Source organism: Sparus aurata, unplaced genomic scaffold (assembly GCF_900880675.1).
Source record: "Sparus aurata unplaced genomic scaffold, fSpaAur1.1, whole genome shotgun sequence".
NCBI classification, from domain to species: Eukaryota; Metazoa; Chordata; class Actinopteri; order Spariformes; family Sparidae; genus Sparus; species Sparus aurata.
The window spans coordinates 1-15000 of record NW_022045137.1 but is presented as its reverse complement, the minus strand read 5'-3'; the positions used below and the strand labels follow the sequence as shown (position 1 = coordinate 15000).

Genomic DNA, 15000 nt, shown 5'->3' with positions numbered 1-15000 from the left:
ATATCAACAGGAGGAGGAGAGGAGGACTTTATATCATCAGGAGGAGGAGAGGAGGACTTTATATCCTCAGGAGGAGGAGAGGAGGACTTTATATCATCAGGAGGAGGAGAGGAGGACTTTATATCATCAGGAGGAGGAGAGGAGGACTTTATATCATCAGGAGGAGGAGAGGAGGACTTTATATCATCAGGAGGAGGAGAGGAGGACTTTATATCATCAGGAGGAGGAGAGGAGGACTTTATATCATCAGGAGGAGGAGAGGAGGACTTTATATCATCAGGAGGAGGAGAGGAGGACTTTATATCATCAGGAGGAGGAGAGGAGGACTTTATATCATCAGGAGGAGGAGAGGAGGACTTTATATCATCAGGAGGAGAGGAGGACTTTATATCATCAGGAGGAGGAGAGGAGGACTGAGTATTCTTTGGGTGAATTGTTCCTTTATGATTGAATTGAATGTAATCAAGGTTCATAATCAAATGAATATTCAGACTCTACAGATGAATTCTGAGCTGTTTAGTTTCTGAGGCTCAGTTTGAAGATGATTCTGTAAACACAGACTTGTTCCTCCACAGTAACAGAACCTCAGGTAGAATCCTGCGGTTCTGTCCGTGTTATACGCTCCACACTGAGATCAGATGGATCCATGTCGGCTTTTAGCTGCAGCTCAACAACAGCAGGATGCTAATGACAGCATGGAGCTCTCAGGTGGAGTCTCACCTTACAGGCTCCAGGCAGCAGGTGCAGTTTGACGTACGGGTCGGCCAAACCGTTAAAGTCCATCGGCTTCAGACCCTGAACACACAAACGGGGACAGACGTCAGCAGGAAGCCTCCTCGGCTCAACACATTAACACACAATCTGATGTTTTATGTTTAAATATACAAATTATACAATCTAATTAAAAACTCACTGATTTAAACAAACATCCACAACACAAATATGAACAGAGATAAACACCTAAATGTTTATTCTGGACAGTTTCTGCATGTTAAGAAGCAAAATGAAAAAAGATGTTTCCACCACCTGTTCCAAAATATGAATGACTGAAGCTGTCAGTCACCTGCAGGCTGCATCATTACATCATTTAATCAATTCATTCATTCTGTCATGGATCCCTCTCTCTCGTACGGATCGACTGTGTTTAGTGATGACAATCAGCTCCCCGTGGTGTAATCAGATTACTATAAATCACCTCCCTGCGTGTCTCCTGACCTTTCACCAGCTCACAGATCTGACTCCCTGACACGAACACTGTGTTTACTGATGCAGGAGGATAAAGACGACAGCGACAGCAGATCAGACGTCACACCTGATTTCAATCTGTCGCCTCATCAGGAGAAAGTGCTCCTAAATTTCCTTCAACAGCTTTGACATTTACAGCGACAGCAGAGAGAGAGAGAGATGTTTGTATTATTTCTAATGAGTGTGAGGGAGCAGACAGAGAGCTGACAGAGTGCAGCCTCACTTATATTCAACTACATGTCAGCTCTGTATCCGAGCAGCTGCAGTCTGTTCACGATCTCAGATCAGCTCATGTCAAAGTTAAATGTTTCCTTCAGGTGCAGATGTTGTCCAGAGGTCACAAAAAGTCTCTTCACACGTTCACCAGGAAGTGTTTGTGTCGTAAACCTCAGAGACAGCGCGACTGTTAGCTGCTAACATGCTAAAATGCTAAATATCAGCACGCTAACCATCTATATTAGACAGTTAGCATGTTAGCATAACAGTAAAAGTGAATAAAAGCACAGCTGAACTTCTTTATGACAAAACAGCTTTTTCTAAAAAATATATTGTTTTTAAAAAAGACGAACTGGAAAAGATTTAATGTTTCAATTCTACAGCAGCTGCAGTAAAATGAGGATTCACTCAGTAACAAACCTTAAATGTCAGTAAAATAAATAAGATGTTAAATTACTCAGTGAAGTTTAGAAGGCTTTAACAACGTGAGAGTAACGAGAGAAAACCGTTAAAGACCAAAACAGTCGAGGTAATAATTAATCATATCTATTCCTCCTGTCTTTACTGATCACTGGTGTTAAAGACGCAGATACACAGAGACGTTTAAGTGTCAGATATAAACAGGATATTACATTTTTTGATAAATTAGGATTTGATGGACGATGTTCTGATCATTCAGGATTTAACAGCATCTTCTGGACGTGAACACAGTCAGAGAGCAGCGGTGCAGAGATGACGTGTTTCTGATCGCTCCGGTTCCCTCTGTGGGATTACTGAACTTTATTTTTGATTATTAAAGAAAATAATCTGAAGTTTATTACTAACTTTGTTGTGAGGACGTTTAATGTCCCCGACAACCTCTGTAGTCTCATTCAGACACTTGTTACCAACCGCTAACTGTTTTTAACACATGAAGAGCTTCATGATTAAACTGTGCGACATTTAACGATGGATTTTATGTCGTAGAACCAAACGTGTGAATATGTTCAGTCTGTCTGAACCCAGACACTTGCTGACTTTGAGACGAGGGAACAGGAAGTGCTGACATGCATCTTCTCTGCAGGTTTCCTCTCTGAGCTCAGTTATCTTCTCTGTCTGGAGCTGGAAATATTCAGTATTTTACCTCTTTGTGTCTCAGTGATTTTAACCAGTAATGTCTCATAAACGCAGTGAGTGTTTGCTGACAGGCTGCAGCTTTCTGTTGTTCCCTTTAAATCAGCTGTAACACGACAGCAGCAGCAGATTTCATCCTCAGTATTAAAGTCTAAACGTTTCCAGCACACAGCTCCGAGTTAATCCAGCTCTCAGGTCGACGGCAGGAGGAAACATTAAAGTAGCTCCTCCAGTAAAGAATCTGTGTGGCAGCAGGTGTGCTGATTACCTCCCGTCTCACCTGCTAATGAAGCAATTTAAAGCCCTCCTGTCTGCGTCCTCTCATGTTGCTGCAGACGCTGTTGTTCTGTTCACGTTACAAACCGAAGCTGCCCAAAGTCTCATCAGAGTTTTGTCACGATGATTTTAGAGGAGTTGAGTCACAGTCCTGCAGATTAGTTTCAGTACATGTTGTCCTTTTTTTATTATCACCATCTGGACCTGCAGACCTCCACCAACACCGTCATCGTCTAAACTCATGACCACAGTAACTGGAAATGTTTAGAAATGTTCAGCCTGAGTAACTTTAGCTTCTCTGCAGGAGGCCAGTTAAGTGTATTCCATCCACGGAGAGACACAGTCGTGGATAAAATATTCATAGCTGAATCTGCAGCGTGGAGGAATCCTTCAACACGCAGGTTTTATTTCCTCCTACAGACTCTGCGTCAGAAATAAGCAACAACATTTCCTGTCTCAGCGGCCGGATCGTTTCATACACACCTCCTCTGTATTCAGCTGTCGGTGTCGTAAAAACGTTTTGCTCTCAGCACACGGTAAATCAAACCTCTGTGAGTTTGAATCTTTTCAGGCCGTACAGTTTGAGTTCGTAACAGCCGACACATCAGCAGATAGCTGGAGCCGTGATAACGACAAACAGCAGATTCGTCTCCAAAATACAAGAATTATTTTTTTAATAAGCGAAAACCATCACATAGGTTGATTTAGAGACGACAACAAACCAAAGAAAACCAAAACTGTCTCTTCTCTGATCCCCGTGTGTCCACCGGGTCCAGTTCAGAAACAGATTTGGTCCAAAACAGGACGAAAACACTGAGACTGTGGCGACTTTTTCATGCTTTAATCTGTTAAAGACTAATTTCAGTGTCTATGCTCGTCCTCGAGCCTACAACAGCCAACAACCAGTGACCCTCTCTTCCTCCTCTGTCCTGAGCCAATCACAAACCCAGTTATATAATTTTCTCAGTTTAAAGTCCTAAACTTGGAGATTATGAATGTTTATGAGTTTTGACTATTTTACATGCACAAAGTTTATGTAAATAAGTAAATAAAGATCTATAATGAGTTTGACGCTCATTATTTCCTCAGTTAAACAGTGTTCGGTGTTTATTGTTGGTGATATTGTTATTAAATCAGAAGTTGGACCCGTCAGGCTGTGTGATGGAGACACTTTGTGTTTCAGCTCATCTGTTGGCTGATTTCTGCATTAAACACATTGAATCAGTGTTCAGCCTCCCACTGATCAGGGAGCTGCTGACTGTTCAAACATTCAGCCTGAGAACCTTTACAAAGAGCAAATCGTTTGTTCTGCAGCCGGTTCAACAACACTGACGAGACATTCAGGATCATGTTTATATATTTTCAGGGTTTATGAGTATTTATCTTGAGCTCTCTTGTCTTTGTATGTACTGCAGGTTCCTACAGTATCATATATGTACGGTATATAAAATGTGAACATGAAGATATAAAGTGTTTTCTATGGTTCCCACCTCGGATCATAAATGAAATCTGCTCTCAGTGAATCAGCTGCACTGGGTGGAGAAATGTGGAGGCTTCAGTGTGAAATACAAATAAAATCAATAACAGTATTTCAGAACACGTTCAGGCTGATGAGTTCTGTTCCGTTCTGTTGAACATGTTGAGTCCCAGAGCAGCAGAGCTTCAGGCTGTGAAGACGAGGTGATGAAGAGACGACAGATACCTGCACTCTCTCAGGTGGAGCAGGAGGAGCAGGTGGAGCAGGAGGAGCAGGTGGAGCAGGTGGAGCAGGAGGAGCAGGTGGAGCAGGTGGAGCAGGTGGAGCAGGTGGAGCAGGAGGAGCAGGAGGAGCAGGTGGAGCAGGAGGAGCAGGTGGAGCAGGTGGAGCAGGAGGAGCAGGTGGAGCAGGAGGAGCAGGAGGAGCAGATGGAGCAGGTGGAGCAGGTGGAGCAGGAGGAGCAGGAGGAGCAGATGGAGCAGATGGAGCAGGTGGAGCAGGTGGAGCAGAAGGAGCAGGTGGAGCAGGTGGAGCAGGAGGAGCAGGTGGAGCAGGTGGAGCAGGAGGAGCAGGAGGAGCAGGTGGAGCAGGAGGAGCAGATGGAGCAGGAGGAGCAGGAGGAGCAGGAGGAGCAGGAGGAACAGGAGGAGCAGGTGGAGCAGGAGGAGCAGGTGGAGCAGGTGGAGCAGGAGGAGCAGGTGGAGCAGGAGGAGCAGGTGGAGCAGGAGGAGCAGGAGGAGCAGGTGGAGCAGGAGGAGCAGGTGGAGCAGGTGGAGCAGGAGGAGCAGGTGGAGCAGGAGGAGCAGGAGGAGCAGGTGGAGCAGGAGGAGCAGGAGGAGCAGGTGGAGCAGGTGGAGCAGGAGGAGCAGGAGGAGCAGGTGGAGCAGGTGGAGCAGGAGGAGCAGGTGGAGCAGGTGGAGCAGGAGGAGCAGGTGGAGCAGGAGGAACAGGAGGAGCAGGTGGAGCAGGAGGAACAGGAGGAGCAGGAGGAGCAGGTGGAGCAGGAGGAACAGGAGGAGCAGGTGGAGCAGGAGGAACAGGAGGAGCAGGTGGAGCAGGTGGAGCAGGAGGAACAGGAGGAGCAGGTGGAGCAGGAGGAACAGGAGGAGCAGGTGGAGCAGGTGGAGCAGGAGGAGCAGGTGGAGCAGGTGGAGCAGGAGGAGCAGGTGGAGCAGGAGGAGCAGGAGGAGCAGGTGGAGGAGGAGGAGCAGGAGGAGCAGGAGGAGCAGGTGGAGCAGGAGGAGCAGGTGGAACAGGAGGAGCAGGAGGAGCAGGTGGAACAGGAGGAGCAGGTGGAGCAGGTGGAGCAGGAGGAGCAGGTGAACTGCAGCTGTAGATTTATGACGGTGCAGCTCGACGTCTCTTTATTGTCTCGGACTCTTTAATTGGGCTCCGCTGTGACAGTTTGCTCTGAATCATGATACAAACGACAGTAAATCTTCTCCCTCTTTCTTCTGCACAGACGTTTGATTTAATCGCAGCAGCTTCAGATAAAACAGGATTGATCCGACAGAAGACGGCGACTCTCCGGGTGTGACGGATGATACAAGGAGAACAAAAGGCCGGCTCCTGTGTGATAACGACAGAAGTCGACTCTCGGGTGTATTTCAGTCAGAAAATTAAGTTGAAACAGAAGCTCAAGATTCAACCTGCCGAAACAAACAAAGCTGAAATCGATGTGCTCTCAGAGCAGCAACTAAAGCAGAACATCCAATCAAAATAATGAAGGTGTTTCACAGTGTTACAGATTCTAGTGGAGGAAGAACGACGCAGATCCTTGACTTCAGTAAAAGTACTGATACCACACAGTGAATAAACCACGGCTGGTGCGACGCATCAACGTGATCGACGGGTTCGACGTGATCGTAACGTGCAGGACTGCTGCCGTGACCGAGCACCTGAAGCAGAACCATCCCCAGCGGCTGGATCCACATTGGATCTGGTGGTGCGGTGAGATGCTGCAGGTTGGTGCAGCGGTGTTGGTGTCACTCCGTGGTCTGTGTGTGACATGTTTCAGAAACCAATCATCACTCTCAAGGTTATAATCGTGTCCTTTTCTGTTTCTGATTTAAAAGATTTTGAGTGCTGACGAGGAAACGAGTCAAACTAAAGGAGGACGCACTCAGAGCTGCACAGTAACTCTCAGTTCGCTCTCTCGAAGTCGATTTTTATGATTGAAGCCTTCGTCAATATTTGTTTGTAGTAACATGAAGTAATTCCAGTGAAAATTGGTTTCAGTCTGTCTGCTGTTCATGAGATTATCACCAGAGTCAGTTGGTTATTTTTATTGCTTGTATTGTATTTTATTCTTTATCTGTTTTATTCATCCATATTTTATTGCTGTCTCAGTTTGTATTTGTCTCTTAATCCTTTTTGTTGTCTACAAATCCCCTTTGCAGCCAACAAACTCTCATCATGTCGACGCCTCTTCATTCTTTGTTTTTTAGCATCTTTGTATTTTATGTAATTCTGCTCATTTCAAAGCTCTTTGGTCAGCAGAAAGAAATGTGAGATGCAAACAACCGCTGAAAAACCTCTGAAACACGTCCGGTGAGACACAGAACTGTGACACGTTCACTAAGTCTGCTTTTCTTTCCTGAGCTCCTGTGAAGAGAACCAGAACTCTGCAGCCGACAGACCGGACTCGGACTCCAGCACCAACAGAAGGCACTTCATTTGAAACCCACTGAGGCCTTGAAGCACTTGTGTGTGAATGGGAGATAAATCTCTGCAGTCGGGCTCCAGACTCTGCAGTAAAGCCCGAGCCCGGCGGAGCGGAGGCCGTTACAGCAGCACGTTAACAGTCTGCAGAGTGTTCTTACCTTGGCCCGCAGCACGGTGCAGTGCAGCTCGCTGGAGCGCTGCTCGTATCTCAGCTCGAACTCCAGCGTCCCCAGAGCAGCTGAGGAGACACAAGAGGACGGAGACAATCATCAGAGCTGATACAAGAACAGGATGTACAGCGCCCTGTCAGAACGAGTGATAAAGAGAGGTACGTTTGAGGAGCTTCACGTGTTCAGAGGAGGAAATCCAATTTAGTGGAGCAGCGACTGTCACAGTGATGTCATCACATGTCATCACATGTCAACATGCCAACACCTTTTAAACAGGAGAAACATCCGTCACACCTCGTTACAACCGTGCACACACACAGAGTGACAACATGTTAGTACATCACACACACACACACACACACACACACACACGTTGTTATATAAGACCATACATGCCCAAATGATTCACAGGGATTATAACAAATATGTATTTTAAGCAGCAGCTCCACAAACAGACCGCAGCTTACACAACACATTGTTTTTATGCTAAGCTACGAGCTGCTGTGAGATACTGTATGATGATCCACACAGAGCTGGAGTCGAGTCTATTTAAAGTGACTGTTACTACTTCCTGTTGGATCGGCAAGAAACCAGCTACTACGACCACAAAGCTCATGAAACAGACACAAAGAGACGCAGAATGACCTCAACAAGATACAAACAAATACAACGGACAACAACAGAGAGACAGTGTGACCATAAAGACACACAAATAACTACAGACAACCACAAAGCACAAAGCAGCAGAGCAAAACGAGAGACAACATTTACACAAAGACAAGCAAATCAACTACGAAGGACCACAAGGGAGACAATCAATTGCAGAGACACAAAACACGACAACAAAGACACAAAACAACTAGAACCAACAAACATATTGGGGGGCAAAAACAACCACATAGACATACAAAATGACTTCACTATGACCACAAAGAAACTTGAACACAAAGAAATGATGCTAACATACAAACAAAGAGGGACACAAAATTACCACAGGAGATGTAAAATAACTACAAAGAGACAAAAGACGACCTAAAAAGGACACAAACAGACAACAAGAGCTGCACAACAACCTCAGAATGATACAAATGAATGAATACAAAAAAATACAAGAGATGGACACAAAGTGAACACACAGACACAAACAGGTACAGATGAACACAAAGGGATGCAAAATGACTGCAGAGTTGCAATGAGACACAAAGATTTACGATACAACTACAAAGAGACAAAAGAATGACCATAGAAAGACAAAACTACAACAGAGGGATCTACACAACCACAAAAACACAACGATCAGACACGCAAAACTCCAGACGACCAGCTGACAGAAAGGCGCGCTGTTGGCTCTGCTGACGGAGGAAGAGGAGGAAGAGGAGGAAGAGGAGGATGTTACAGGAAGTCGGTTCAACAGAGGAGATCACAGGTGGTGCAGAACAAAGCAGCTGCTGTCCACACAGAACAGGGTCAGCCACACTGAATTATTGATTAAAGGATGGTTGCACACTTTGAATAATACATACTTTTGTTTTCTTTTCTTGCTGGGAGTTAGGTGGGCAGTAAAAATACGCAAGTACTGTCAGCTCCGTACAATAAAAGTACGTGTTGCGCAGTAAATGTGTGGGACTGAGACTGATGTCTGATTCTGTTCATCTAAAATCTGAATCAATCTTCATCTGTGAACAACCTTTAATATACAGACTCATATAAATGTAGTGCAGTATAAACACTGCTGATGTAATGTAACATCAACTGGACATACTCCAGTAAAGTACCTAAAATTGCAATTAAGGTTGTACTCAGATAAATGCACTGTACTTAGTTACTTTCCACCGCTGCACTGCTGCAGCCCCAAACATCTGTTCAGGTTTCATGTCGTTGTCTCGCCCACGTACGTCTGAGCTCCACTGGTGCAGGACTGAAGTGTTTTACAGACAAAACCTAAATGATCTCAGACGGCAGCTGTGACTCTGACATCAGTTTCTCCTCCACAGAAACCACACTGAGCACAGAACGCTGCTGCAAACATGGACGATCATTCAGACGGCGTGAAACACCCCCACCCCTCCAAAATAAGAGCAGGACCCTGTGACTGAGAGAGATAACCATGCATCCATCCATCCATGTATCCATCCGTCCAACCATCCTCAGCTTCTCTCTGCAGTCCTCAAGATAAAATATAAATAAAGTCCCTCGGATGTTTTATTCATTTTTTGGGGTCTGGATTGTTCTGGTGTTGCTCTCCACCCACCTCCACCTCCACCCACCTCGTCTACTGCGGGCTGCAGTAGAAACATACTGCACCAACACATGCAGCAGCATCCTGAAGACGTCGCTGCGCTGTGATAATGAAACATGAGGCTGGATGATCATCTGTATCTGTTCTGACAATCTGATGATCACAGAACAACATAAATCACAAACCAGTGACTGCATAACAAATCTGATTATAAAAACATGTTGACGAGGAGAAAACCTCTAATTAGTCTTTACTGTAGAGATGTGGATCAGTGAGGAAGCTCACAACATGTCAGAAGCTCTGCAGCTCTGAGAACAACGATCATCCTCCGTTGTTTATCACCACTCAGTCTGATTCCTGAGGATGGAGAGCTCATCAATCCTCGAGTTTCAGCTGCCTCGATGTGGAAATACTCTCAGTAAAACACACAATCTGAAGAGTTTGTATTGCATTATTAACGTTATTGTGACACAACGACATGAATCATTTATCAGTTGTGTCTGAGCTGAACTCTGGGGTGAACTGGTCGTCAGTGTGCAGGACTCTTGTTGTTAATTGTTCACAGAGGAGTCGCTGCAGCTCTGTTACACCAGACAAACTCAAGAGTCCAAGTTCAGAACATCGTTCATTTAAGTGTTTCTGTAAAAACATTTCAATTCAACGTCTCTGACAAGTCGAGAAGACGTCCACTGGAGCCAGAATTCAAGTTTCTTGACGTCTGTTCAGTTTCCACTGCTGATGTTTCTACCTGTAATGTTCTCAGCTTCAGTTACAGACATCTTAGGAACATATTGTGGTTCAAATTAAAGGTTTTATGATGACTACGTTTTCCTAAAACTACAAAGAGGATTCAAACCCAGAGCCTCAACCTCAGTCTGTGCATGAGTCGTGCACTTTACCAGGAAAGCTTCTCATCAGCTTCATTAAACACCATGTTTCAGTCATCAAAACTTCATCAAGTTGAATAATCAAATGCTTAGCTAGGTGCAAGCTGAGGCTAAGCTAGCTGCAGCATAACACTAAGCTAGCTGTAAACTAATGCTAAGCTAGTTGTGTCCTCTTTCAGGTGTTTTTCTTTCCTTTTGGATGTGAACAGAAGTTGTGCAGAGAATAAATACTGGACACAACACACACAGAGACACACACGCACACACACACACACACACACACAGAGGCTCACTGCAGTCGTCACTGTCGGAGCTGTTGATCTCCACTGACGTGTCCATGCTGCTGTTTAGAGACAGAGACCCGCCGCCACCGGACCGGCCATGGGCCAGTAGAGGAGACAAGAGGTGAGCTCCACCCATCCCGGAGGCCACAGAACCGGGACTGAGGGCCTGAGGGGACATGGCCGGGTTGGGGGACAGGGGGCCGGGGGAGGTGGGAGACAGACGGGGGAAGTAGGCGGAGATCTGTCGGATGGGTCTAATGGGGCCGGGGCAGACGTCGATGGCCATGTGTTCCTGGATGGAGATGCTGAGCTTCTTTCCTCTCCGCACCGTCATAGAGTCTGACAGGAAAGGGACAAGAGACAAGGGACAAGAGACACGTCACATAAGCTTCATCAGCAGGACTGAGCTTTGTCTTAGTTTGGATACATTTCTGTTTGGATACATTTACTTGACTTTTTCTATTTCAAGCTACTGTCCGTTTCTCCACTGTGATGTCAGGAGACATCACACGTTCACTGTGAGTTTGAATCTGAACATGAAGGAAAATATCTACAGACTTGTCGCAGCTCAGGTCCTCACGTGTGTCTTAACATTTCTACTCTCTTCGTCTCTGCAGCAGCTCTGACTTGATCCGTTTTTCTGATCTCAACAATAACTCTGACACATTTTATCCCAACAGCAGCTCGATGGCCAGCTGAAGGTGCCTGACAGCAGGAGTTTTATGAGGACTGAAGAGGGAAGACAGTGAGTGAGGTCTGCAGAGAGCAGAGAGCATGTGAAGAGGATGTTTGAGAACAACCTCTGTGCTGTACAGGTGTGTAGACATGACAGAGGAAATACAGGAGGAGTCCGGTACAGGACCAGGAGTAGCAGAACCAGCAGAGACCAAACAGGTGTGGCGTCCACATGCAGCTCAGCCTGCAGTCACAGGTGTGTTCATACACGTCTCAACATGGTTACTTACTTATGTGGTTAACTGCTGTTTTCAAAGTAGCAGTTCACCCAGAAATTAAAACTCAGTGATCATCCTCTCCTCCACCTGATGATATAAAGTCCTCCTCTCCTCCTCCTGATGATATAAAGTCCAAGTGAGTCCAAGTGAACAGAGGGAGCAGGATGTAAAGCTGTCGTGAACAGAGGGAGCAAAATGTAAAAATGCCTTGAAGAGAGGGAGCAGAATGTAAAGCTGCCGTGAACAGAGGGAGGAGAGAACAGGATGTACAGCGTACAGCTGGAGCAGAATGTAAAGCTGCTGTCAACAGAGGGAGCAGAATGTAAAGAGGGAATGGAATGTAAAGCTGCTGTGAACAGAGGGAGCAGACTGTAAAGCTGCTGTCAACAGAGGGAGGAGAACATAAAGCTGCTGTTAACAGAGGGAGCAGAATGTAAAGCTGCTGTGAACAGAGGGAGCAGAATGTAAAGAGGGAATGGAATGTAAAGCTGCTGTGAACAGAGGGAGCAGACTGTAAAGCTGCTGTCAACAGAGGGAGCAGAATGTGAAGCTGCTGTGAACGGAGGGAGCAGACTGTAAAGCTGCTGTCAACAGAGGGAACAGAATGTGAAGCTGCTGTGAACAGAGGGAGGAGAATGTAAAGCTGCTGTCAACAGAGGGAGCAGATTGTAAAGCTGCTGTCAACAGAGGGAGCAGACTGTAAAGCTGCTGTCAACAGAGGGAATAGAATGTGAAGCTGCTGTGAACAGAGGGAGGAGAATGTAAAGCTGCTGTCAACAGAGGGAGCAGATTGTAAAGCTGCTGTCAACAGAGGGAATAGAATGTGAAGCTGCTGTCAACAGAGGGAGGAGAATGTAAAGCTGCTATCAACAGAGGGAGCAGACTGTAAAGCGGCTGTTAACAGAGGGAGCAGAATGTAAAGCTGCTGTCAAAAGAGGGAGCAGAATGTAAAGAGGGAATGAAATGTAAAGCTGCTGTGAACAGAGGGAGCAGACTGTAAAGCTGCTGTCAACAGAGGGAGCAGAATGTAAAGCTGCTGTGAACAGAGGGAGCAGAATGTAAAGCTGCTGTCAACAGAGGAAGCAGAATGTAAAGCTGCTGTGAACAGAGGGAGCAGAATGTAAAGCTGCTGTCAACAGAGGGAGCAGAATGTAAAGTTGCTGTCAACAGAGGGAGCAGAATGTAAAGCTGCCGTAAACAGAGGGAGGAGAACGTAAAGCTGCTGTCAACGGAGGGAGCATACTGTAAAGCTGCTGTCAACAGAGGGAGCAGAATGTGAAGCTGCTGTGAACAGAGGGAGGAGATCGTAAAGCTGCTGTTAACAGAGGGAGCCGAATGTAAAGAGGGAATGGAATGTAAAGCTGCTGTGAACAGAGGGAGCAGAATGTGAAGCTGCCGTGAACGGAGGGAGGAGAATGTAAAGCTGCTGTCAACAGAGGGAGCACAGTGTAAAGCTGCTGTCAACAGAGGGAGCAGATTGTAAAGCTGCTGTGAACAGAGGGAGCAGAATGTAAAGCTGCCATGAACAGAGGGAGGAGAATGTAAAGCTTCTGTCAACAGAGGGAGCAGAGTGTAAAGCTGCTGTCAACAGAGAGAGCAGATTGCTAAAGCTGCTGTGAACAGAGGGAGCATAATGTAAAGCTGCTGTCAACGGAGGGAGCTGAATCTAAAGCTGCTGTGAACAGAGGGAGCAGAATGTAAAGAGGAAATGGAATGTAAAGCTGCTGTGAACAGAGGGAGCAGAATGTAAAGCTGCCGTAAACAGAGGGAGCAGATTGTAAAGCTGCTGTGAACAGAGGGAGGAGAATGTAAAGCTGCTGTGAACAGAGGGAGCAGACTGTAAAGCTGCTGTCAACAGAGGGAGCAGAACGTACAGTTGCTGTCAATAGAGGGAGCAGACTGTAAAGCTGCTGTCAAGAGGGGAGCAGAACGTACAGTTGCTGTCAACAGAGGGAGCAGACTGTAAAGCTGCTGTCAACAGAGGGAGGAGAACATAAAGCTGCTGTTAACAGAGGGAGCAGAATGTAAAGCTGCTGTCAACAGAGGGAGCAGAATGTAAAGAGGGAATGGAATGTGAAGCTGCTGTGAATAGAGGGAGCAGACTGTAAAGCTGCTGTCAACAGAGGGAGCAGAATGTGAAGCTGCTGTGAACAGAGAGAGCAGAATGTAAAGAGGGAATGGAATGTAAAGCTGCTGTGAACAGAGGGAGCAGACTGTAAAGCTGCTGTCAACAGAGGGAGCAGAATGTGAAGCTGCTGTGAACAGAGGGAGGAGAATGTAAAGCTGCTGTCAACAGAGGGAGCAGACTGTAAAGCTGCTGTCAACAGAGGGAACAGAATGTGAAGCTGCTGTGAACAGAGGGAGGAGAATGTAAAGCTGCTGTCAACAGAGGGAGCAGACTGTAAAGCTGCTATCAACAGAGGGAGCAGACTGTAAAGCGGCTGTTAACAGAGGGAGCAGAATGTAAAGCTGCTGTCAAAAGAGGGAGCAGAATGTAAAGAGGGAATGAAATGTAAAGCTGCTGTGAACAGAGGGAGCAGACTGTAAAGCTGCTGTCAACAGAGGGAGCAGAATGTAAAGCTGCTGTCATCAGAGGGAGTGGAATGTAAAGCTGCTGTCAACAGAGGGAGCACTGTCCCGCTAACCTTTCTGTAGAGAAGTGACTGCTGGCAGCTAAAGAAATGTGTCTGACCTCAGTCACATCTCTTCAGTCTGAGTGAATTGGAGCTGAAGCTTCAGGTTGTCAGGCTGCTGACATTTACAAAGAAAATGTACAGACTTGTTTTTACTTTTATCGAGATATATCTTTATTTCTTATTTTGGCAGGTTCAGTCCTCAGTACATTTGAAGCTGCTAGCTTGTTATTGCATCAAAACTAGTTTTTGATGAGATGTCAGGACATTTTGCAGATGTGTTTGTAGAGACAGAACCAGATCTTTAAAGATTAACATGATGTTTTCTGAAACTTAACCAGGTGGTCTTTGGGTTTGAACCTTACCATAACTTGTATTTCTGAATTCCGCCATCAGTCATCAGGAACATAAACACAATGATTCTGCTGTTTGGAGGTTTAACATTGTTTAAATCATCATCCATTGAACCCTCAACACAAGTATAAACTTCCCTACATAATTCTTTGTTAAGTGTTTAATGTTTAATTAGGCTAAAACTGAACAAAACTTCGGTTTAGTCTAATTTTGCAGGAATTTTTCAGAATGTCTGGACCATCTTTTACCTCCTGATAACTTAATGAGACTGAGAGCGATCCCAATAGAGCCACAGCAGACATTTTGTAACTCACTCAGTGTCGGAGCTGAGCAGCGCTGATAATGACCCTGGTGAGTAAACTGATCCTCATGTGTGAAAACACTGGACTGCCCCTTTAATCTGTCGCTCCCTGTGAGCCTTCTGCAGCCGACTCAGAGGTCACAGAGGTCAGTGCGAACACTTCATATGACGAGTTCATCTGAGTGATG

At 45.9% G+C, this 15000-nt stretch overlaps 1 protein-coding gene across 2 annotated transcripts in view; it reads right to left on the bottom strand.

The window, feature by feature from the left end:
* The window catches only part of doc2a (double C2-like domains, alpha), a 34158-nt gene extending 23252 nt beyond the window's left edge, over positions 1 to 10906 (bottom strand). The window contains exons 1-3 of one of the 2 annotated variants that reach the window (XM_030410806.1): positions 10581 to 10906; positions 7150 to 7229; positions 721 to 795 (exon numbers count right to left, since the gene is read on the bottom strand). In XM_030410806.1, coding sequence (XP_030266666.1) covers positions 721 to 795; positions 7150 to 7229; positions 10581 to 10905 — 480 coding nt within the window. In that variant the 5' untranslated portion in view covers position 10906. Of the gene's footprint in view, positions 1 to 720; positions 796 to 7149; positions 7230 to 7323; positions 10532 to 10580 lie in introns of those variants that run through there. The other variant, XM_030410807.1, reaches the window with a different exon arrangement.
* Between the last annotated feature and the right edge of the window lie 4094 nt (positions 10907 to 15000).